Source organism: Ahaetulla prasina, chromosome 2 (genome assembly GCF_028640845.1).
Source record: "Ahaetulla prasina isolate Xishuangbanna chromosome 2, ASM2864084v1, whole genome shotgun sequence".
NCBI classification, from domain to species: Eukaryota; Metazoa; Chordata; class Lepidosauria; order Squamata; family Colubridae; genus Ahaetulla; species Ahaetulla prasina.
In genome coordinates, this window is record NC_080540.1 from 41,771,445 (window position 1) to 41,796,552 (window position 25,108).

The 25,108-nt window shown below is 40.2% G+C and overlaps 1 protein-coding gene across 5 annotated transcripts in view; it reads right to left on the bottom strand.

Annotated features, from left to right (window-relative positions):
- Positions 1-515: 515 nt before the first annotated feature.
- The window catches only part of UBA3 (ubiquitin like modifier activating enzyme 3), a 33,926-nt gene continuing 9,333 nt past the window's right edge, over positions 516-25,108 (bottom strand). For 3 of the 5 annotated variants that reach the window (XM_058170358.1, XM_058170354.1, XM_058170356.1), the window contains 16 exons: positions 24,876-24,996; positions 23,581-23,661; positions 15,706-15,788; positions 13,310-13,390; positions 10,292-10,335; positions 10,068-10,132; positions 9,024-9,179; positions 8,838-8,940; positions 8,117-8,230; positions 7,541-7,594; positions 5,604-5,640; positions 5,434-5,515; positions 3,644-3,744; positions 3,459-3,522; positions 3,292-3,346; positions 516-1,245 (listed from right to left, as the gene is read on the bottom strand). In XM_058170358.1, coding sequence (XP_058026341.1) covers positions 1,157-1,245; positions 3,292-3,346; positions 3,459-3,522; positions 3,644-3,744; positions 5,434-5,515; positions 5,604-5,640; positions 7,541-7,594; positions 8,117-8,230; positions 8,838-8,940; positions 9,024-9,179; positions 10,068-10,132; positions 10,292-10,335; positions 13,310-13,390; positions 15,706-15,788; positions 23,581-23,661; positions 24,876-24,996 — 1,330 coding nt within the window. In that variant the 3' untranslated portion in view covers positions 516-1,156. Of the gene's footprint in view, positions 1,246-3,291; positions 3,347-3,458; positions 3,523-3,643; positions 3,745-5,433; positions 5,516-5,603; positions 5,641-7,540; positions 7,595-8,116; positions 8,231-8,837; positions 8,941-9,023; positions 9,180-10,067; positions 10,133-10,291; positions 10,336-13,309; positions 13,391-15,705; positions 15,789-23,580; positions 23,662-24,875; positions 25,020-25,108 lie in introns of all 5 variants that reach the window. The other 2 variants (XM_058170355.1, XM_058170357.1) reach the window with 2 other exon arrangements.

The window sequence follows — 25,108 nt, forward strand, 5'->3', positions numbered from 1 at the left end:
CAATTCTTGTTGCCATGGTCACGCGAAGCGCCGGTCACCCAGGCGTAGGGATTTCGTCGTGGTAAATTTCTCCTCCTCCCTACCTCGCTTTCGTGACGTCACTGGGGAGAAATTTTTCATTTCCGCACCGGTATACTTTTCGACTTTTTCTGGTTATACCGGGTTCTCCTCTCTATTTAAATCGATATAATTTATTTTTAAATAAGCGGTGTTTTATTAACTGCCAACAGCCCAGCGAGGTTCAGAGGGACCCCGTTTGGAACATGCAAAGGCTCTTTTTGCAAAGAACTTCAGTTGAGCTCTTTTGTAGAAGACAGGAAGAAAAACTACAATATCATACACTGTCAGTGGGATTTAGTGGATTTAGTGATCTAGCTCAGTGTAATTATCCACTATTAGTTGCTTCTTGAGTGTTATCTGTTTAGAGATGGCTTTTGTTTTAAAACAATTATTAAAATTTACATTCATTCTGCAGTTTTCAACCTCATAGTACCCACATAAATTAACAAAATAGGTTAATTTTAGATAGTATTTATTAATAAATAGTCTAATAGTGAAACACCAATCCTGAATATCAGTGGGCAACACCATGCATAATAGTCACAAATTAATATTTGCCAATATACAAATTTAATTATCCATCAATGGTACTTGTGTACAATCTTTCACTCAGTTTGGGGGGGGGAATCTAAATTTGGCAGTACATATAACTGACAACGCAATAAAGGCATTTACTAAAATGAGAAATAGGCTGTTTTATTAAACTGGTTCTCTGAACTAAATTATGTATACATATTAAAATGCAATTTAAGATCTGTGTCCACTGTACTCTTGTGTGCATCCAGAGTTCATAGGTGTTTTAAGAATGAATCCATTGGCCTTCAGGAGTTTCGTGTAGGAGAGTATTGGCAATATGAGATTACATATTGAAAAAAATTACTATACAGCAGCTTTCTGTACATTATGAGCTTTTACACAAGTAACATCAACCAAATATTGGTTTCCAAGAACAGTTCCAAAATAAGAGCAATTTATTTAAACTTTCATCAATGCTTATATAAATAGAGATTATGTCAGGATAACTCAAGCTTTTTCCCCTGTACAGAAGTAGTTTGGAGATGTTCTTCAGTGTCTGTTTATATCACCTGCATTCATTTCAAGTAGTAAAATGAAGTCTGAAAAGTACAGTTTGCGGTGTTGTGATATCCGCAACTGCAAGCTCCTGACCATCGACGAGGCCCAGCTCTGCAATGTTAAAAGCATAATATTTAAGTCATTTTTATATAAAGAGATATTTCCAGAATCGAAACAGGAAATAAAATCTGGATTTTTTATGGAACAAAAACACATTTGGAGAAAACTGAAATAGTACAGATATAAAGCTTCTCTATAAAATATGTATAATTAGGTTTGTTCAAAATTATTATTGGTCTGCAGGTAACCCTCAAATTACAACCACAATTGAGCCCAGAATTTCTATTGTCAAGTAAGGTACCATATTTTTTGGACTAGAATTGTTTTTTTTAATTGGCCAAGTGTGATTGGACACACAAGGAATTTGTCTTGGCGCATATGCTCTCAGTGTACATAAAAGAAAAGCTACGTTCATCAAGGTACAACATTTACAACACAATAAGATTTACAATAAATAATTTACAATATATTTATTTATAAATATTTATTTATATATTTATATATTAAATATTTTTATATTAAATATATAAATGTATTAAATAAATATATTAAATATATTAAATATTTATAAAAATATAAATATTTATTTATTTTGTATTTACAATACAAAATAAATTACAATAAATCTTATTTTACAACACAATAAGATTTACAACACAATAAGATGCACTTTCCTCCCCCAAAAAGTGGGTGGAAATGTGTGCGTCTTATACAGCGAATATTGTGGGGGGGAGGGAGGTTGGTGCGGTGCCGATCAGCTGTTCTAGGTGGCAGGGATCCCTGCCATCCATTCGCCACAATCGGCGGTGAACAGGCCGTGGCGAATGGGCCGCAGCTGCAGCGAATGGGTGGTGGAGAATGGGCCATGCCAGCAGCAAATGGGCCATGGTGAACGGGCCACACCGGCAGCAAACATGCAGCGGCAAACGAGCGGAGGCAGAGGCAGATTTTTTTTTCTTGTTTTCCTCCTCTAAAGCTAATAGTCCAGAGCGTCTTATAGTCCAAAAAGTACAGTAATTGTTAAGTGAGTTTTGCCTCATTTTAGGAGCTTTTGCCAAAATTGTTAAGTGAACAGCTGCAGTTGTTAAATGAATCATACAGTTGTTTAGCAAATTGGCTTCCCCCATTGTCTTTGCTTGTTGGAAGCCAGCTGGGAGATTACAAATGGTGATCACATGACCCTGGGACAGTGCAACTGTCATAAATAACATGCCATTTTCCAAGCATTCAATTTTGTTCACATGACCATGGTGATAGTGCAACCATCGTAAGTGTGAAAACTGGTCCTAAGTCACTTTTTTTCAGTGCTAAACGAATGACTACAAGGACTATCTGTATAACATATACCAAAATATCATTATAAAATTATCAGTTTTATTTTAAAATTCTATTCACTTTTGTTACAGTTGGCACAAGCTGTTGATTCTTAATAGACCAACTCTTGTTTTTGCCTTTTTAATACAAGTGGTAGGTAAACTCATCACTGAAAATAAGAAAAACTTAGGAGCTGCATAAGCAGCTCAAAAGCAGTTGATTATATAGGAATTTAACATTCCTATTATTTGTAAAGCTGCTGGTCATTGATGGTTTTATGTAATATACATGATTTACTCTAATATTGTCCATATATTCTTTCAATCTATTCACTGGTGCAATGACACAGCAAAAGGGTGCTTTACTGCATGACTTCAATTTTCTTTCCACTATGCAGTTATATAATGGGAATTTCACGAAGGTGAATGTGGCCCACAAAACTTCCACATGTCTAGAAAAAACTGAAAACTAAATCAAACCCCTTTGACAGTTTTTAATCACTTTGTGTATATACATTCTAATAGTATGATATACCTGCCTTATATTGCTGTTTCAAAACCTACAAGCTTTGAAGAAAATTATTTTAATGTGTAAGAGGATGCCACTGTATTTTATTATATGCCAATGCCATATGCCATATTTGCCTAAAGCAAATTTTAGAAGCATTTTTTGACACCTATTGCATACCAGATAAATACAAACAGGCATCAAGAATGCACACAGTTTTTTTTTAATTTGGTGGCATGCCCCAACATGTTTTAATTGTTAACTATTAAAGATTACCTTTTAAAGTCTTTGAAAGGTTTGGCCTTGTTCGTTCTTCAATTGAAGCTACTGACTACAGGAGGAGAGAAAATATACAACATGCAGTCTATTATTTTACCTAGTTCCAAACATAAATTTTGAATGTTTGTGAGTGCTAAAATGAATCACAACTATATATTAGTTACCTGTAAATAAAGTGTTTTATTTCTTCCATATATTGTAGCAGTTATTGCAGGAGATTTCATTTGTCTGTGCAAAGAAAAAAATATCAAGACAACTAGTTAAAATTTTAAAACCCGATCTACCAAACCTACATTTTTAGACTCTAATATTATTTACAAATCTATAAATAACTGTATCCAATACTTACAGTGAAGCACTATTTGTTAAATAATCCAAGACTTCCTGTAGTTTAGCCAATGGAGAAAATTCTATATTTTGAGGAAGTTGACTACAAGCCAGACAATTCTCCTAGAAAGCAACAAATGAAACATCTGATATCATTTTAAAAAGTAGTAATGAAATCAAAAAGGCTACAATTCAATGGTAGAATTGTACCTTTTTGTACAATTGTACTCACCCCTTTCCTGAGGTGAGGGAAATAAAGTTTCCAAAGGAAAGGAATGGATCAGGAGCACTTTTAAATCTGAATGATCCAGTACTAACTCTTCCCCTCCCCAAACAATAGAAGTCTCTGATCAATTAGTCCCTTCTATTGAAGCAAAGCCTTGTATCTGTCAGAACTCCATGATTTTGAAATCGGATTGCTCGGTCAAATTGACCCAAATCCTGTCCAAAGATAAAAGGAATTTTCTTCAAATGAAAAAAAAAATCAGTTCCAATACACAGTGCTTTCTTTGCTGTTATTCTTTCTTTCTACATTCATATATAATCTTAACATTGTGTTCAGGTTCACATGACAGCTTACTAACTAATCCTAAATTCTCTGTCATCAATGATGTTTGATATACTGTATGTGACTATGAAATTCTTATACTAGCATTTCAGGAAGTAAGTGGAATTCAGGGATGGACAGCTGATTTTCTGAACGTTCCAAATTTCAGCTCCCACAAGTAAATACCCGGAATTACAAAAGCTGTGTACTTGCAAACCTATTTTTAGTCATATCCTAGCCTCCCCCTGTGCTTTGGGATTATGCTTGCATAGAGCTGTATCAGGTTTTTCTAACAGAAAAATGGGAATCACAATCAATGCTATACACTTCAACATATAAGAGTACTTAAGAACTGCTAATTTCTGTAACAGGTATTACTGAGTATTTTTGCTCCTTATAAAAGTTGGTTATTGTCTGTAGCCTATAATTGAAATATTGCTATTGAACAGATGTATGTTAACTTTGGCATCCCTATGTGTCAAAAAGGAAATTGGCAGAGCTTTTTTTCTTTTTTATTCTAAATACACATACACAGGGTAGGCATTCAAATCCAAAAAGGATTAACCTGTTCTAAAAGAAATCTGTGTTTGCCCAGTCACATGCCCAACCTACGGCTGGACAACAGACAATGAAGAACTAGACTATTTGGTCAAGAGTCCAGAAAAATTACAAGGATAGCAATCAGAAAAGATTTGAAAGATATGTAGATGGCTGCAAGAGGAAGGAAATTATCCCCTTTCTTTCTACTAATGGAAACTACTTCTATACACTGAAACTCATCAAAGGATGCTATTTATAGCCTTTTATTATTCCAATCTAATTGCTTTGCGTAATAATGGGGGAGCATAAAAGAAGTTATATAACCAACTTCTTGTATAGATGTAAAATGAACATTTGACAAAGTATGCTGATTCTGTGATTTTAATGGCTTAGAGTACTTGCAGCTTTTGAACAAAATTCAATTGAAGCATCTATTAAAATATGCTAATTTTCTCCAGCGTTGGAATCAGTGTGATATATGTACTACCATACCAATGACAACTCTAGGTCAGGAATACATCACATTTTCTTTAGTAACCTTAACAGATGAGTTCTTACCACCATCTAACATGCCCCTTCCAATAGCCAACAAGACAGATGAATACAGAATTTTGAATTAGGATAGTTAAATAAACTTTTGAGTTTTTGTGTACAGCACTTGAGAATAAAGTAAATGAAGATCAAAACCAAACAAAGGTAAGAAAACTGTAAGCAGCAATACTAACCTTCTTTTCAGCTTCAAATGTGTATGTATAAAGACCATCAACATCATTGAACACCAAATAGTTGTTCAGAGGCATGTATGCACTGCAAGGAAACGACTATTAGTCTATAAGCAGGAAGCCTGCTAAGTGTTTATAAGCAGCTAGTTGACAAAAAATATTAATTAAGTTACCTTGTGGCTATTTTAAAGACTTCAGTAGCACATATAGCTAGAAATAGAAAAATAACCAAATTATTTAAATATTTAAAAGGGAAAAGTATAGGTAAAACATACTGTTTATAACAATCTAGAAATATAAGAATTTTAATTGTGTTTAAACATTCTTGAAAGTTTTGATGTGTTTATATTTAAGAAAGTCAGCTTTTATTTAAATAAAGTTACATACTAAGCATGGGCAGGGAAAGTTTCTGGAACTTGACTCACAAGGAAACCAAATAAAAAAAACAAATCTTATAGCCCTTCCCCTCCTCTTTGGAATGCTCACCCCAGCATTGGCATAATTAGCAAGAAGGAAACTAATGCTTCTATTTACGCACTTTGGTGAGAAAGAGATTACTAGCGAGTAAGCAATTACACAATGGAGAATATAGAGCAAGAGCAAAAGCAATGTGCTTATGACATTGTCTACTGTGTTTCTCCAAAAATAAGACCCTGTCTTATATTTTTTTGAACCTTGAAATAAGTGCTTGGCCTTATTGCCATGCGCTCAAAAGCCCGATTGGGCTTATTATCAGGGGGAAAATAATTACCTTATTTGGGGGGAAATAGGGTTGTGCAGTTACAGCAAGCTCCCAGCCACTTAGGAGGCAAACAAAAACCTTTCGTGTGAAACTGATTATAAAGTCTTGTCAGTATCAGGCAGCAGAAGCAGCAAGTAGGAGGGTTCTAATTAACCAATTAAAGTCACAGAGCTGTGCTTGTTAACTTGTATTTAGCACTTTTTAGGGAAAAACTGTGCTGCAGAGAAAGCAGCTCAGGAAGAGATGTTGAAGCAAGCTCTCCATCCTGCAAAGGGGGTGAGGAGAGAAAGAGCCAGGCATAGGACAACCATACTGACTGCAATGGTGAACCCGTAAAACAGAAAGATGCTGCCAAGGTTGTAAAAGTGCACATCGGTCACAAAGTTACTTTTTCATCATTGTCATAACTGTGAACCATCACTGTTCAAGGCAGTTGCTAAACTACATGCCAATAATAGTTAACCTTCAATATGTCAATTTTAACTACTTAAAAGATTTCAGGAAGAGCACCATTTTCACAAATATCTAGAAAGTTAGTAAGGACAGGGAAAGCCAAACCTACTGGGTAAGGTTTTTCTATAAAACAAGCCTCCCCAAAAGTAACCCCTCCTAGCTTCCCCTTTCCCATTTTTTTACCGTTTCCCCAAAAATAAGACATCCCCTGATAATAAGCCCAATCGGGCTTTTGAGTGCATGCGCTAAAATAAGCCTCCCAAAAAAATAAGCCCTACCCAAAAATATTTAAATGCAGAGCTGGAAATCAGGTAAGACGGCAAGAGTAGCCCCATCTTGCTCCATGCGCCCCAAAATAATAAGACCTCCCTGAAAACAAGGCCAAGTGTTTATTTCTGGGTTCAAAAAAATATAAGACGGTCTTATTTTCAGGGAAACACTACGGGTAATAGTGATGGATTAGCAGCATTTTTCCCATACAGTTCATGATTCTAGTTGAAAAAGAAATTTTAGCATTAAGTTATATATTAAACTAAACATAGCCAGAACTTTTAACCCTATGTTCCTGAAATCTAGTTTGTCTATAGAATTGCTAAAATATAACATTCTAAAGACTTAACCTTCTACTCAACTGTTTTCAGCCAACTCTATCCAAATTTATTTATTTGGAAATAAACCTCATTAATTTCACTATAGTTTATTGGCAATAAGTCCCTTTTAACTCAGGATGAACTTCCTTTTCTGGATACATTTAAGTTATTCTGTTAAGTGTGTACCATAAAATTCTTTTTTTCTGTTCTATTTAGGCTAGTCTTGTATAGAAAGAAAACCATCAGAAACTACCCTGTTTTTATCTGGAATCTCCAGCATTATTGTTAAACACAAACAAGTAATTGATGTCTGATAGTACTATACCTGCAATTACAGCATTTGTTGATGCTACTGCTGGAATGATCCGCTTTACAACTCCTGCATTTGGGGAAGCACCATACATCATGTTATTTCTTTTTTATAGAAAACAGCAATAAAACATGTTGTATACCTGTGAACTGACTTACCAACTAACAAAAATTCCAAGCAGAGTATCTTTAGAATTAACAGCAGCAGTTAACATATAACTTGGAATGGGAAACCATTTTTCCTTGGTACCAGACATTCTGACTCTGCCCTACCTGGGATCACAAGGCGCATGGGTGGTGATGTTCATAACAAGGGCAACAAACAAAACAAATGAACAAATGAACTAACTAACTAACTAACTAACTAAATAAATAAATAAATAAACTGACCAAAGTTAACACTTTCAGGCTTTTTTCAACTTTGGAAAAGGGCATATTTTACTGTGAAAACATGGGTTCTAAAATGTCATCCCTGTCCATTCTGTGGATCACAACAGAGTACATGCAACATGTGAATAAAACACAGCCCATTCTAAGTCACCACTGAGTATAAAAAATACAAAGTTGACCAAGAGTTCTTGCTGTATCTTACCCTGTGTAAGCCTATAGGTTAGACCTTTAATATTAAATTGTGATGCCCTCTCTATAGATTTTTCAAAAATCCATTGTATGTGTTCTGGGTCATCTCCATCTAAGGAAACACCTTCTGCAACAGAATAGATAAAGCACTTTATTTAAACATACAATCTTCATTACTTGTAATTTATCTTATATCAAAATTATATACTTTGAACAATGTACAATCTTTCAAAGTTCTAACAGACTCGGCCCCAAATGCCCTCCCTGAAATGACATGACATTTCAGGCGCTCAGCAACCAATCTGCATTTAGAAGTGTTTGTAGTGTCCTGCGTTCCTATAATTACAACATTTATATTTCTGCCCCCCAAAAAAACCATGTCATTTATTTTTGGTTTTCAGCAAAAAATTTCTAAAGCAAACAATATGATCTTGGCATTCACTTAACAACCATTGCAAAAAATAAAAGGTCATAAAATCAGGTCAGTCATGTGGGTGACCCGTTTTACAACTATCAAGACTTACAACTTTAATAGGCAGGCTCCATTACAGCCTACTAATAACTAGAATAAATTTTACAAGTATTGATTTTTTCTAAAAAAATCAGAAAAATTACAATACAATGAAACAGGCTAACCATGATCTTAAATGTATCATACAAAGAGACAGACATTCTGTACATTATTCTTTCATTTCTTACACTGATTCAGCTTTAAACAGAGTTTACTGATTTACCTCCAAAAGGTTGTTCTTTGGGCCATTGCAATATCCTAACATACTCAATACAGTGTTCTGGTAGACGAGGCATTGAAGCAATTGTACACATAGGAAAATTCACCTGGAAAAAAAAATGAATAACGTGAATTTTTCAAGAGGTTTAAAAGGTTGACTATTTTTAAAAGACAATTATTTTTCAGCTACCTGTGGTGGATAAAGTTCAAGTGTACATTCAATACAAGCTGTCATGCCTGGAATAATCACACGTGCATTTCCTTTAAAACCTTCTGTTCCTCCATCAATCAAAGGTATAATAGAACTTGGATCTATCACCCCATCTTCATAGTTTAAAAGGGAAATCTAGGGAACAAAATAGAACGCATTTTATTAGGTTCTTTCCTTCTTTCTCTCAGCAACAAAATGTATAATTCAGCAAGATAAGCAGAAGTGGTAGTATCTGAAATAATTATAGGATTAACAGCAGTGGCCATTTCTGGTCCAGAGTGTGACAGAATTATAACAATCCATCTTTCAAAACTAAGAGGAAATTATTATGTCTCATTTCTGTAAGTACATTGACTGGATACTGTCCTCTTCAAGTAATTTCAACCCTATAGTGAAAATGAAGTATATATTGACACATCTTATATATGCAATATAACCTTTGACTGCAAGAGAATGCTATTCTAATTTTCATACTGCAAATGAAAAGCATGGGTTGTCAGCAGCTTAAACCCTCTAAAAACAGCCAGCTCATTAGAACCTATCAACTGTCATAATAAATTGCTGGTGAAAAATACAACTCAGGCAATTATGTGTTAAAGCCATTCTTCAAATTTTAATTTGATATATCTGTTTTCTTAATTAAAAAAACTATTCTTGAAATTATACTGCGATTATATTAAATGATATACATTTTATAAAATATATAAACGCGTATTAATGGGAAAAACATTCAGAATAATGGAAAACAAAGTAATTTATTGAAGTTCAGTCAAAATCAATGTGAAATTCTTTGCGGTAATTCTAAAAGTCATAATCTTGTGAATCACCTATGTGGATTTTGAACATTAACCCAAGACTGAAAGCAGAAAAATTTATGAAAAAAAATGTGCATGACCATGTACCTAAAAAGAATGTTGTCATATATTTTATATCTAAACTAAAAATGAAACATTCTTGAATTACTGAATTCTAGTGTCAGTATTTTATTTAAACACCCCCGCAAATTTTAATAAAAATACTTACCAACATGCCATTTATCCATCTTCTTGCAATAATTGAATCCAAACCACATACAATTATATGAAATTCTAAAATAAAACAAATATAATCATTCCTTTGTTCCAAATAATTAGCTATACTAATTACAGTGTATGGGTTGAGAATTCTCCTCTTTCTTAAGGAAAGGATTATCATCTTACTTGGCAAAACAGGAATTGCTATTTTCACAATAGGGCATGACAACTTACGTCTATAGAAACTTTCATCCAGATCCTGAATCTTTTTATAATGTCTAAAAGCACACAGTAAAGGAAATATTTTATGCAATTATGGGGTCGCTGTAAAATGGCTATTAATATCACAGTCTACAAAGAGAACAAATATTTAACACTAACACTAATGGCTTTGAAAGGCTCCCCCGTTGATTAATGTTTGAAGTATTTGAAACATTGTTTAAAATTAAATTGATGAAGTTCAGCAGCTTTTATGGAATAAACTAACCATTTTCAACAACTGGAGAAAAACAGATAGCTGTGGATGTAATCCAATACCATGGCAAAAAGTTTCTGGAATATTCTCTCTGTTTTGCCTTCAAGTCAGAACTGATTCCTGGCAACTACAATGGACAAGTCCATGCAGGTTTTGGGGCAACATTTTTGGAAGGGTTTTGCCATTTTTGTCTTTATTTATTTTATTTTATTTTATTTTATTTTATTTTATTTATTTTTATTTATTTATTTGTCACAACAGTATATATAAGCATAAGCATGAAATAACTATACGATATATAAGCATATATATAAGCATAAGTGTGTAATAACTATATTAATTGGATATAATGAAAGGGAAATTAGGACAGGAACGGTAGGCACACTTGTGCTCTTATGCACGCCCCTTACAGACCTCTTAGGAATGGGGTGAGGTCAATAGTAGACAGTTTTTGGTTAAAGCTTTGGGGATTTTGGAAAGAGACCACAGAGTCTGGTAGTGTATTCCAAGTATTAACAACTCTGTTACTGAAGTCATATTTTCTGCAATCAAGATTGGAGCGGTCTTCTGATTGAGAAAGAGCCTATGGCCTAAAGTTGGCTTCTATACATAAGGTAGAATTAGAACTTGCGTTTTCTTCAGTCCTACTCCAGTGCTTTGCCCAATAGACCATTCAAGCTCTCATACAGCAGTAGTCCAAATACTACTGTTCTGGAGAACATTGCAATGTTCTATTTTTCTTCTAGACAACACCAATCTGGCAATTTCTGAAGAATTCTGGTATTATACAGGTAGTCCTTGCTTAATAAGGGCCGGTTTAGCTCACGCTGGTAAAAGCCTGTTATTAAGGCTTATTAAGAACACAGTAGCCTGCAATTACTGCAGGTTCGAGCCCGGCCCAAGGTTGACTCAGCCTTCCATCCTTTATAAGGTAGGTAAAATGAGGACCCAGATTGTTGGGGGGGCAATAAGTTGACTTTGTAAAAAAAAAATATACAAATAGAATGAGACTATTGCCTTATACACTGTAAGCCGCCCTGAGTCTTCGGAGAAGGGCGGGGTATAAATGTAAACAAAAAAAAAATAAAAAAAAATAACTGTTTCAAGTTATGATGGGACTTTTAAAAAACTACTTTAAAAAACTACAGCCTGCCGTTAAATTTATGACTGACACAAACACATACATGCCGTGACATAATTGCATTTCGGGCTCTTAGCAACCGGTTTGCATTTATGACCTGTTATAGTGTCCCATGGTCATGTAATCACAATTTGCAACATTTTTACCGTTTTCCAGCAGAAAATGGCAAAAACACCCATAGTCTAGATTTGCTGAACGACTGTGGTAATTCAACAACCATTAAAAAAAAGTTGTAAAATTGAGTCAGGTCGTATGTGGACTCACTTATTGATCGCAACAACTTACGACCAAAATTCTGTGATGAATGGTGATTATAAGTCAAAAGCTACCTGTAGTTTTCTAGGAAAGTGACTTGAATATCCCTATTGGAATAGATATGTCTGGGTTTATACAGTGTGCTTTTTCCTTATAGTTTTCAACCCCTGAAGGGCTCTGAAGTACTTAAAAAATGTTAGTGAGAGTACACAAGCCTGGTCAGGCAAAAATTAACATCAGCTGTTGTATATTTCATCAGCAATGTACCACATTGCCTTAGAAAAATCAATCTATTTTCATGCTGCATTATTCTAATAAATGTAATCTTTCAGAGTTAAAATACATCTCTCAGAATAAGTGCTTAGTTAAGAAGATTCCAAGGTGCAATTACCTACAGGTAGTCCTCGAATTACAACAGTTCATTTAGTGACTGTTCGAAGCTACAACAGCATTGAAAAAAGTGACTTGTGGCCGTTTTTTTACACTTATGACCACTGCAGCATCCCTGTGGTCATGTGATCAAAATTTGGATGCTTGGCAACTGGTTCATATTTATGACGGGCTGCGGTGTCCTTGGGTCATCACATGATCATCTTCTGTGATCTTCTGACAAGCAAAGTCAATGGGGAAGCTAGAGTCACTTAACAACCGTGTTACTAGCTTAACAATTTCAGTGATTCACTTAACAACCATTCTAAGAAAAGTCATAAAATGGAGCAAAATTCACTTAACAATAGAATGTCTCACTTAACAACAGAAATGTGGGGGCTCCTACCCTGTGGAACGAACTTCCCCCTGGACTTCGACAACTATCCGACCTTGGGACCTTTCGCCGCAAACTGAAAACCTATTTATTCCGTCTTGCTGGACTGGCTTGATTTTTAAAATTTTAATTTGCTTTTATGGGTTTTAAATTTTTGTAAATTTTATAGGGTGTTACTGTATTTTAAATTTGGCCAATTGAATAAGTTTTTTAAGGGTTGTTCTTAGTACTGTATGTGCTGTTCTTTTTGTATTTTATTTTGGCTGTGCACCGCCCTGAGTCCTTCGGGAGAAGGGCGGTATACAAATTAAAATATTATTATTATTATTATTATTATTATTATTATTATTATTATTATTATTATTATTATTATTATTATTATTATTATTAAATTGTGGTATTAAGTGGAGGATTACCTGTATTATAGTATTACAAATAAGTAGAACGCATATTCCTTGTAGGTTTAAAAAATAACCACTGCCTTTTAATGCCACACAATGACTCTAACAATAAAGAAAAGATGGGACTGCAGCTATCCATCTCTGGAAGTATTCCGTGCTTTTTAATTATTTTTTAAAGAAACCAAGCATCATACAGTATTTCTTCAAGGAAGGATACGGTACAACGGCACAATTGGGAATGCGGCTATTGAGAAACTCAGCAGCAACTTCTGCCTTAGGACGCCCAACATCTTTAGGTCTGCAAAGCATCAGTACATGATAGAGCATTAAATTTCTCACACTCACATAATGTATTCTGTATCGACAATGATGATGTCCGCTCTTCAAAGTAGGCAAAATCAAAGATGACACAGAAAATTCACACTTTCCCAGCAATCAATTTTTAAATGAATTATTTCAGTTTCCCCTCTGAACCACAATTATTAGCCCAAAGCAACTTTGGAGAACATGGGGCTAGTTTACAAACCCTGTTTATGTCCTTTCTTTACAATACTGTTATAATCAATACAGGTATTGTAATATAACAGTGTTACAATAATAATAATACTGTAATCAGTACAATACTGGTGTAATCCAGAAAAGTAGGATTATGATCTGAATAAAACCAACAAAGTAGAGAATTGGGAATAGTTTAATTGCAACAAACTACATGTGACTGAAATTTGTTTTTCCAAAACCAGTAGTCCAGAACATCTAAGTAAAAAAAAACCAAGGAGATAGAAACAACATTTCTACAGGGGCAAGAATTGGTCCCAGGGGCCATATGGTTAAATGGTTACAGGTTTAAATAATAAACTACTAATTATATAACTACTAATTTAATCAGACTTAAATGTTATCATGTATTTAAATAAGCGTTTCCTATCCATGTTACTTTACTGGCTCCCTTTCTCCCAAGTTTTTTACTTGAATCCTAAGACCCAATTATGTGAAATCTCTTCAAACACCTATTTCTCAGTCTGGTCTCTGATGATGCAGAGGGAAACGTCACACCTTCCCAATTGCGTGGGAAGGGGATGTCTCCCAAATCTCCTGTGATCTGAATAAGTGAGGGAGTTACAAGGGGAACTTCAAAAAGATATTCGGTTGTATAAACAGATTTCTACATCTGTAAGACTTGATTAGCCTCAGTAAAATACGATTAGATGCTTCACAATATCTACTGTTTTGAGAACAGGACTTCTGGTGAAATTCTAATACATTCAAACAAGGGGTGGGTTTCAAATTTTTTACTACCGGTTCTGTGGGTGTGGCTTGGTGGGCATGGCATGGTTTGGTGGGCGTGGCATGGTAGGCATGGCAAGGGAAGGATACTGTAAAATCTCCATTCCCACCTAACTCCAGGGGAAAGATATTGTAAAATCTCCATTCCCTCCCCACTTCAGGCGAAGGTTACTGCAAAATCCCCATTTCCTCCCGATCAGCTGGGATTCGGGAGACAGAGAATAGATGGGGGCAAGGCCAGTCAAAAGTGGTATTTACCGGTTCTCCGAAGTACTCAAAATTTCCACTACCAGTTCTCCAGAACTGGTCAGAATCTGCTGAAACCCAACTCTGATTCAAACCTTCCAGCAGACCCTACTGATCCTCCTATTGCAAAGGTGGACTTCTACTTTTCCACAAATAAATGTTCCAATCTTACATCAGAGTATGGCTCAAAGCATCAAAGCAGAATGGAAGGTTCTGCATATACATATATATATCACTGATTTTTTTTAAAAAAAATCCTCCTAAACCTGATGAAGAACCATATATAAGAGAGTTTCTTGCTTCCAAATATTATTAATTGACCTGGATACGGCTTGATAACAAAATGGACAATTGTTGTCAGAAACAAGCTTTGTAAATGTCTGGTACATACATTAAATATTTTCCTTGCCAGCAGAACAGATGTATTGAATCGTGGTTTCATATAACAAGCATCAAGATTTCCTCAAAAGTGCTTTTTTGATATCTGATAGATGGGTAACAGATAAGCCTCACAGAATTATCCTGATTGATACACTTCTTATATCCCCCCAAATTAATAAGACTGTGAAAAAACTGAAAATGGCAGATAAGCAATGGTAAAGACAGTGATGATATAGTTTAGGAAAGAGAGAATTAAAATTATTGCTATTATTAAATTTGCATTTGGCTTCATTTCAATTCTCAGTAGAAATTTAAAACATTCACAGTAAGAGTACAGGGGTAAAATAAAACTTCCAACTGTGAAATAAGACCAATGTAAACAATACAATTAAAGACAGCTCCAAATAGGTTAACGCTTCCATCTTCAACATCTGTCTAAATGTCCTCAGGGATGTTGTCAATTTGATCTCTAGGCTGTCTGCTCTGGAGGGCTGATGCTGCCCCTGAAAAGTAGCACCATCTTCCTTCAGCAGCATTTATTTGCTAATGGTGGAGGTACTAGGCATATTTCTCCCTAGATGATCTAAAAAGTCCAACAGATTCAGGTTGGAATGGTACTGATCTTTGTACAAAATGATGTAATACTGCATTGTCTGAGGATATTGTTCATCCCCAAAGAGAAGCGTTAAGTTTAAAGCTTACCGAAACAAGAACTGCCTGTTTAAGTTGGATACATCAATAGTGTCCATATCAATTACATGAATCTGTCTAAAACCAGAAAGTGCCTGCAAAGATGGAGAAAAGAAGGTTATAAAAATAATATATATTGTTTTCATAGCTATGAACTTGCTGCTTTTGAAAACTATCAATATTTGGCAGTATTGTAGTTAATAATAAAGGAACTGAACAAGTCATAGTCCCCCAGCTCTTATTTGAGGCTATACAGCTCACAAAGTCCGCCCAGCTAAAATCTATAAAAATCTATGGAACGTATTTCTCCTTTGTGGGATGGGAACACAACTTCAAGGAGAGAGAGTCTGGCAGAAAACCATGGTCCCATGCCATGTGGGCTTCAAAGGTGATAACCAGCACCTTGAATTGCACCTGGAATGAAACTGGGAGCTACAGCAGCTCACGCAATAGCAGTGTAATATAGGTGAACCTAGGGTGCTCAACATTATACACTACGCTGCTATGTTCTGGACTTTCACAGGTAGTCCTTGGTTAATGACCACTCATTCAGCAACAACTTGAAGTTACGGCTCAATGTTACATTTCAGCAATTCTGCAGACATGTGATAGTGATTTGGATGCTTGGCAACCAGCTCACACCCTCAGCCTGCACTCTGTAGCACAGCACCATAGTGGCCTCCAACTCATCCACCCACACCTGAGATAAGTCGCCTCCTGTCTGCTGAGCCATGCTTGCACCACAGCAGCCACTTCTCTACTTATCAGCCTCTTTGTGAGACACCCAGGATTTGCAACTTCTTGCTAGCTTCCCCATTGACCTTGCTTGTGATGGGAATAGGAATGGTTGGGATTGCCATTGCTAAACAATACAGTTATGTGATGTTGCCCATTATGGCCACATCACTTGGGGATGGAAATTCTGATTCCAATTACCATCATTAAGTGACAACTAGTAACCTTTGGGTGGTTTTCAAGGACTGCCCCACAGAGAGTACACTGCAGTAATCCAAAAATGAGTGACTGTGAGCAAGGACTCCCCATCCAGGAAAGGCAGCAATTAGTGTAGAAGATGGATCTGTGTGCAAAGTCCCCCTAACCATTCTTGTCACTTGGTCATCAAGTAGAAGCTGTGAATCTAGAAGGGGTGCCATCCCGTTCAAAATCAAAGATGACAAACCATCAGGCCTTTTGGGAGAGGGGGGGGCAGCAAAGACCCAAAGCCAATCCATCTTGCCAGGGTTGAGTCAAACTAAGTTCCTTCCCATTCAGACACTGACACCTTCCAATACTTGGTCAGCATGACAACAGCATCACCTGTCCAGCCAGGATGGAGATGTATGACTGGATAACTTTCATGACAACTTATTTTTCAATTGTGTCCTCTTATTTGAATTAACTAAAATGAACCCTGTCAGTTAATAACACAACCAAATGTCCTTCTTTTGTCCATGCAAAACTGCATTTCACTTTATGACCAACTTGACCTATAAGTCTACAGGTAGAATTTAAAATTTTTATCTAGGCTTCATCGCGGCTAAGGCTACCTAGTTCTTCCTTATAAATTAATGTTTGTTATTATTTTGTAAAAGTTGCCAGTATTTTAAATATACGGTGGGCTTGCCGGCTCCTTCGGCGCCAGTTCCATCGGCGCCAGTTCCATCGGCGCTGGTTGTGCCCGGCGGGGCTGTGTGGACCGCGAGGTGCCTGTCCAACGGCGCCCTGTATTTGGCAGCCCCACCGAGGATGGGTGTGGTAACGCCTCGGTGGGAGAGGAGGCCGGAACCGTGGCTGAGGTTTGTCCCCTCTTGTGGCCTGTTTGGTCGCAGCTTTCCATCATGTGTCATCGAATGGCCCTTGGTGGCCTGGCTTGCTCCATCGTATTTTCCTTTGTGGCCTTATGGCCTGGCTTGCTCCATTTTATTTCCGCTCCCCTCTATCCCTATCCCGGACCATGGGTCATCTAAACTGGGCGGTCATGCATTTCCATCAGCGGGATGGAGTGGATTGGACTGGATTGGACTAGCTTGGACTGGTCTAGGGACTTGGGCTGACCGCTAGCCACGTCTACCTGATTAAGATCTGTAGAACTGCTTCCCATAGGCACGCTATGGAGACTGTCGGCCTGTCTGTTCCTGTTCTGTTATCGCTATCCGGTTCCTGCTCCATCTGTCCTTTGACCAACTGGACTCCCGCTAGAAGACTCACCATTTCTATTACTTTGGGATTTTACCACCTTAGCATCCCTCGCCGATTCGCACTTTCCTATGCGCTACACTGCACGTGAACTCTTGCGCCTCGCAGGAATGGCCCATATCGCTACCAAGGGCCGGCCTCAATGACGGGCCTTGGGACCCACAGAGGTGGCATGCGAGAAGAAAGAGCCTTTGGGGTTTTAGACAGGGCATTTTAAGGGGTGGGAGGGTAGGGCGGGTGATGGGGGTAGCCCGTCGGGAGGGAAACCAGTTCCAGCGCATGCTCGTGGCGATTATCAAATGGGTTCGGAGGTTATGGGGGGGGAGGGTGTTCCTTTGTGTGAGGGTGAGTCTATTGGCACGGTAAGTGGGAGGGGCAGATATGGCGGAAGGGGGGGATCGTATCGATATAGGGGGTCACGCGTTCGATGTATGCAGGCGATCGCGTGCCCCGATCCCCCTAACTTTACCCGTTCCCCGGATGGTCAGGACCCTCAGGGCCTGGGCCTTCGTCTGATGTTATGCAACGCACGGTCCGTGGCCAATAAGGCCCCCCTAATACATGATCTAATTCAGGGGGGTGCCGCGGATATTATAGGATATTATAGGCGTTACGGAGACCTGGTTGGGCAATGAAGGGGGTGTGCCCCTGGTTGAGATGTGCCCACCGGGTTTCCGTGCATTCCATCAGCCGAGGGCCCAGGGTAGGGGTGGAGGGGTGGCGGTTGTGATTAAAGAGAGTCTAGAGCCGAGGGAGACCACTGTACCTCAGATATCCGGGTGTGAATCCCTCTTTGTGAGGTGGGGTCATAGATGTCAGATGGGCTTGCTGGTCGCGTACCTGGCTCCTTGCTGCGTGACAGCGGCCCTGCCCGAGCTCCTAGAGGTGCTTGCCGGGGTGGCGGTGGAGACCCCCAGACTCTTAGTCATGGGGGACTTTAACCTGCCATCTGCCGGCTCGTCATCGACGGTAGCTCGGGAGTTCTTGGCCTCCATGACGGCCTTGGACCTGACTCAAGTAGTGGATGGCCCCACTCACATCGGGGGTGGCACACTGGACCTGATTTTTGTCTCTGGTCAGTGGTCGAGAGATCTGGACTTAAAGGAAATAGTCATTGAACCTTTGTCATGGTCAGATCACTCTCCTTCGCCTGGACTTTCTGCCCGCTACCCAACACCGCAGGGAGACGGAACCATTACGTGGGTACCGCCCCAGGCGCCTGATGGACCCAGAGAGGTTCCGGACGGAGCTTGGGCCACTTCCTGAGGATCTGGCTCACGGCACGGCAGAGGAACTGGCTGCAGCCTGGGAACGGGCTGCGGCCGGGGCTTTAGACCGTGTCGTGCCTTTGCGGCCTCTGACCCGGCATAGATCCCAACCGCCCTTGGTTCTCCGAGGAGCTGAGGGGATGAAACGCCGGAGAAGACGCCTAGAGAGTTCCTGGAGGTCCAGCCGCTCAGAGGTTGATCGGACACTAGTTAGATCCTATACTAGGACCTACCTAGTGGCACTGAGGGAAGCGAGGCGTTGCTACGCCTCCCCCATTGCGCCGGCAGATACCCGCCCAGCTGCCCTGTTCGGGGTGACCCCCTCCCCCCTTCACCAGGGGGAGCGGGATGACCCGTTACAGGGACGTGCTGAGGAGTTTAACGGTTATCTATACGATAAAATCGTTCAGCTGAAGGACGGTCTGGACCAAGATTGCAGCGATTCGGACGAGACGTCTGAGGGCGGTCTTGGTGATGTTGTATGGGATGAGTTTGACCCTGTGACTCCCGAGGACATGGACAGGTTGCTGGGTAGATTGAATGCCACCACATGTTTACTGGACCCGTGCCCCTCCTGGCTGGTGCTGGCCACTCAGGAGGTGACACGAGGCTGGCTCCAGGGATTACGAGTGCTTCCTTGTTGGAGGGAGTCTTTCCGGCCGCCTTGAAAGAGGCGGTGGTGAGGCCCCTCCTCAAGAAGCCTTCCCTGGACCCGGCTGTTTTAGGTAATTATCGTCCAGTCTCCAACCTTCGCTTCGCCGCGAAGGTTGTAGAGAGTATGGTGGCATATCAGTTCCCCCCTCACCCGGGGGGAACTGTCTATCTGGACCCGGTCCCGTCCGGCTTCCGGCCCGGTTACAGCACTGAGACGGCTTTGGTCGCGTTGGTGGATGATCTCTGGAGGGCCAGGGATAGGGGTTATTCCTCTGCCCTGGTCCTATTAGACCTCTCAGCGGCTTTTGATACCATCGACCATGGTATCCTGCTGCGCCGGTTGGGGGGATTGGGAGTGGGAGGCACTGTTTACCGGTGGTCCCCCTCCTACCTCCCCGACCGGCCGCAGACGGTGTTGGCGGGGGGGCAGAGGTCGGCCCCGCAGCGCCTCACTTGTGGGGTGCCGCAGGGGTCGATTCTCTCGCCTTCTGTCCAACACCTATAGGAAGCCGCTGGGTGAGATCATCAGTGGCTTCGGTGTGAGGTACCAGCTGTACGCTGATGACACCCAGCTGTACTTTTCCACACCGGGCCACCCCAATGAAGCCATCGAAGTGCTGTCCCGGTGTCTGGAGGCCGACGGGTCTGGATGGGGAGGAACAGGCTCAAGCTCAATCCTCCAAGACGGAGTGGCTGTGGATGCCGGCATCCCGCACAGCCAGCTGAGTCCGCGGCTGACTGTCGGGAGCGAGTCATTGGCCCCGATGGAGAGGGTGCGCAATTTGGGCGTTCTCCTGGATGAATGGCTGTCTTTGAAGACCATTTGACGGCCGCCTCCAGGAGAGCTTTCCACCAGGTTCGCCTGGTGCGCCAAGTGCGCCTTTCTAGACCGGGATGCCTTGTGCACAGTCACTCACGCCCTTGTGACGTCTCGTCTGGACTACTGCAATGCTCTCTACATGGGGCTCCCTTGAGGGGCATCCGGAGGCTACAGTTAGTCCAGAATGCAGCTGCGGGTGATTGAGGGAGCCCTCGTGGCTCCCGAGTGACACCTATCCTGCGCCGGCTGCACTGGCTACCTGTGGCCTTCCGGTGCGCTTCAAGGTGTTGGTGAATGTCTTTAAAGCGCCCATGGCATAGGGCCGGGATACTTACGGGACCGCCTGCTGCTACCGAATACCTCTCACCGACCCGTGCGCTCTCACAGAGGGGCTCCTCAGGGTGCCATCGGTAGCGACAGTGTCGCCTGGCGACACCCAGGAAGGGCCTTCTGTGGGGCTCCGCCCTCTGGAACGAACTCCCCCCAGGACTTCGTCAACTTCCGGACCTCCGAACCTTTCGCCGCGAGCTTAAAATCTATTTATTCATCTGCGCTGGACTGGGTTAGTGTTTTAATGGGTTTTAATGGGTTTTTAGTTCCAAATTTTAATCCTGGCCAATTTTAATAAGTTTTTTAATTGTATTTTTAATTTGTATTTATAGTATTGTATTTTTATTTGGCTGTGAACCGCCCTGAGTCCTTCGGGAGAAGGGCGGTATACAAATGTAAATAATAAAATAAAATAAAATAAACCTCTGAAAAAACATGCTTATATTTTTCTTTTATAGGGTTACATAGATATGAACAATCTGACAGATAGATGTGTTTTATCTATTCATTCTGTATATTTTTTTTAAATTTCTGCATGCTATTTGTAGTAACCTTATTGCCTGAAAACTCTTATATTTTATGTATATGCACATCAAACCACATGGCGTAATCCACTAGCATAAGTCAAGAGGAAACCAGGCAAAATGAACTATCATAGTAAATAAAGCGAATAAGGTAAAATGTAAAAAGATTTTTAAAAAATTACCAGGGATTACGAGTGCTTCCTTGTTGGAGGGAGTCTTTCCGGCCGCCTTGAAAGAGGCGGTGGTGAGGCCCCTCCTCAAGAAGCCTTCCCTGGACCCGGCTGTTTTCGGTAATTATCGTCCAGTCTCCAACCTCCGCTTCGCGGCGAAGGTTGTAGAGAGTATGGTGGCATATCAGTTCCCCCTTCACCTGGAGGAAACTGTCTATCTGGACCCGTTCCAGTCCGGCTTCCGGCCCGGTTACAGCACTGAGACGGCTTTGGTCGCGTTGGTGGATGATCTCTGGAGGGCCAGGGATAGGGGTTATTCCTCTGCCCTGGTCCTATTAGACCTCTCAGCGGCTTTTGATACCATCGACCATGGTATCCTGCTGCGCCGGTTGGGGGGATTGGGAGTGGGAGGCACTGTTTATCGGTGGTTCTCCTCCTATCTCTCCGACCGGTCGCAGACGGTGTTGGCGGGGGGGCAGAGGTCGGCCCCGCAGCGCCTCACTTGTGGGGTGCCGCAGGGGTCGATTCTCTCGCCCCTTCTGTTCAACATCTATATGAAGCCGCTGGGTGAGATCATCAGTGGCTTCGGTGTGAGGTACCAGCTGTACGCTGATGACACCCAGCTGTACTTTTCCACACCGGGCCACCCCAATGAAGCCATCGAAGTGCTGTCCCGGTGTCTGGAGGCCGTACGGGTCTGGATGGGGAGGAACAGGCTCAAGCTCAATCCCTCCAAGACGGAGTGGCTGTGGATGCCGGCATCCCGGTACAGCCAGCTGAGTCCGCGGCTGACTGTCGGGAGCGAGTCATTGGCCCCGATGGAGAGAGTGCGCAATTTGGGCGTTCTCCTGGATGAATGGCTGTCTTTTGAAGACCATTTGACGGCCGTCTCCAGGAGAGCTTTCCACCAGGTTCGCCTGGTGCGCCAAGTGCGCCCCTTTCTAGACCGGGATGCCTTGTGCACAGTCACTCACGCCTTGTGACGCCTCGCCTGGACTACTGCAATTCTCTCTACATGGGGCTCCCCTTGAGGGGCATCCGGAGGCTACAGTTAGTCCAGAATGCAGCGGCGCGGGTGATTGAGGGAGCCCCTCGTGGCTCCCGAGTGACACCTATCCTGCGCCGGCTGCACTGGCTACCTGTGGCCTTCCGGGTGCGCTTCAAGGTGTTGGTGAATGTCTTTAAAGCGCTCCATGGCATAGGGCCGGGATACTTACGGGACCGCCTGCTGCTACCGAATACCTCTCACCGACCCGTGCGCTCTCACAGAGAGGGGCTCCTCAGGGTGCCATCGGCGCGACAGTGTCGTCTGGCGACACCCAGGGGAAGGGCCTTCTCTGTGGGGGCTCCCGCCCTCTGGAACGAACTCCCCCCAGGACTTCGTCAACTTCCGGACCTCCGAACCTTTCGCCGCGAGCTTAAAATCTATTTATTCATCTGCGCTGGACTGGGTTAGTGTTTTAATGGGTTTTAATGGGTTTTTAGTTCCAAATTTTAATCCTGGCCAATTTTAATAAGTTTTTTAATTGTATTTTTAATTTGTATTTATAGTATTGTATTTTTATTTGGCTGTGAACCGCCCTGAGTCCTTCGGGAGAAGGGCGGTATACAAATGTAAATAATAAAATAAAATAAAATAAACCTCTGAAAAAACATGCTTATATTTTTCTTTTATAGGGTTACATAGATATGAACAATCTGACAGATAGATGTGTTTTATCTATTCATTCTGTATATTTTTTTTAAATTTCTGCATGCTATTTGTAGTAACCTTATTGCCTGAAAACTCTTATATTTTATGTATATGCACATCAAACCACATGGCGTAATCCACTAGCATAAGTCAAGAGGAAACCAGGCAAAATGAACTATCATAGTAAATAAAGCGAATAAGGTAAAATGTAAAAAGATTTTTAAAAAATTACCAGATTTTTCAGGAGTTCACATCCTAATCCTCCAGCTCCAATTACTAGAACTTTACATGTATTTAAGAGAAAATCAAGGGGCTGTAAAGAACCAAAACAAGCAATTTATTGAAAGCAAAACATAATACTTTTACCAAAATGATTGCATTAAACAATACCTTAAAAAGCCAAAACTTGTACAATACACTGTAGATTAGAATTTGCCTTCTGGCAGTATAGAATTAGTACAGAAAATCCTGCACTGATGCTTCTACATGCAATAAATATTTAAGCAGAATGCAAAGAATTGAATGGCAATACAATTAATCTCAATGGATTTAACATCAGACTGCATATCCCTGCATTACTTGGTATAATGTATACAATGAAATTCTCATTATAATTGTCTTTAAATGCTTCCCTCTCTGGGCAAAGCAATGTCTTTTAATGTATGTGCATGTACAAATACACGTGTCAAATGTTTCAACTTTCAACTTCCAAACATTGGGGAGTTCAAAAGTTGTGACATGTCTTGGGGATTGTAAAAAATATTTTGGTTACTTTAATATAATTTAGATGTGCTTGGTAAGTAACTACATAAATATCATAACTTTTTAAGACTTCGTTTGTTTTACAGGCACACACAAGCTTTTATATATTCAGCAGTGAATCCCACTGACATAAGCATGAATTCTTCTCAGACTATATTCTTTAAATTGTATGTGCATTCATTAATCAGGGTTTGGAACAACATTAACGAGTACTCTCAGATTTATTTTAATCAATATCAAAATGATCAGATGCAGAGAAAAGTCTCAATGTCCAGAAACATTCAGCAAGTGTGCACACATGCCATGAGGTTGTCGGGAGAAGGAAACACACAATCCCATAGCAATCTATTTTTCTTTAAACCAGAAGGCCAAAGGCTCAGTGTTAAATTCATTCAACTTATCCATCTTCCTACAGTTAAATGTGCATTTAAGTATCTTGAGTGGATAAACAATTCAAGATTTTTAAGAACTGCACTTATAAATTGGTAATATATATGACAAAACTGAAATAAGCAAATTCAATATTATATTACTCTTTTCAATACAGCTTCTATACTTCTCTACCCAGTGTCCCAAGATTTTATTCTTATTTTCGATACTAAACATGATCTTTTAACATATTACATTTTGCAAAAATATTAGAAAAGTAGTTGGTTCATTTTTAGAAGTTTGCAGACTTGCTCATCTTTCATTATTGAATAACAAACAGAAGCATTCACAATAGTTTGCAACACAATACTTGTATTTAAAAGAACCGTTTCTCACTTGAGTGCCTGGCTCGAAATCAGGGTGTGTGAATGGTCCAGATCGCTCGAGGAACTTCTTGACATGGTTCCAGCGACCTTCCCAGTCTCCATTGTCCCCACACCCACCATCAACAGCCATTCTGCACAGAACATAGAAACTCAGCTGCAAAAAGGGTATGAAAACACGCACAAATAGACAAAATACACGATCCCTCCAAGCTTAGCCTTTCCCTTTGATCTGCTGAAATATGT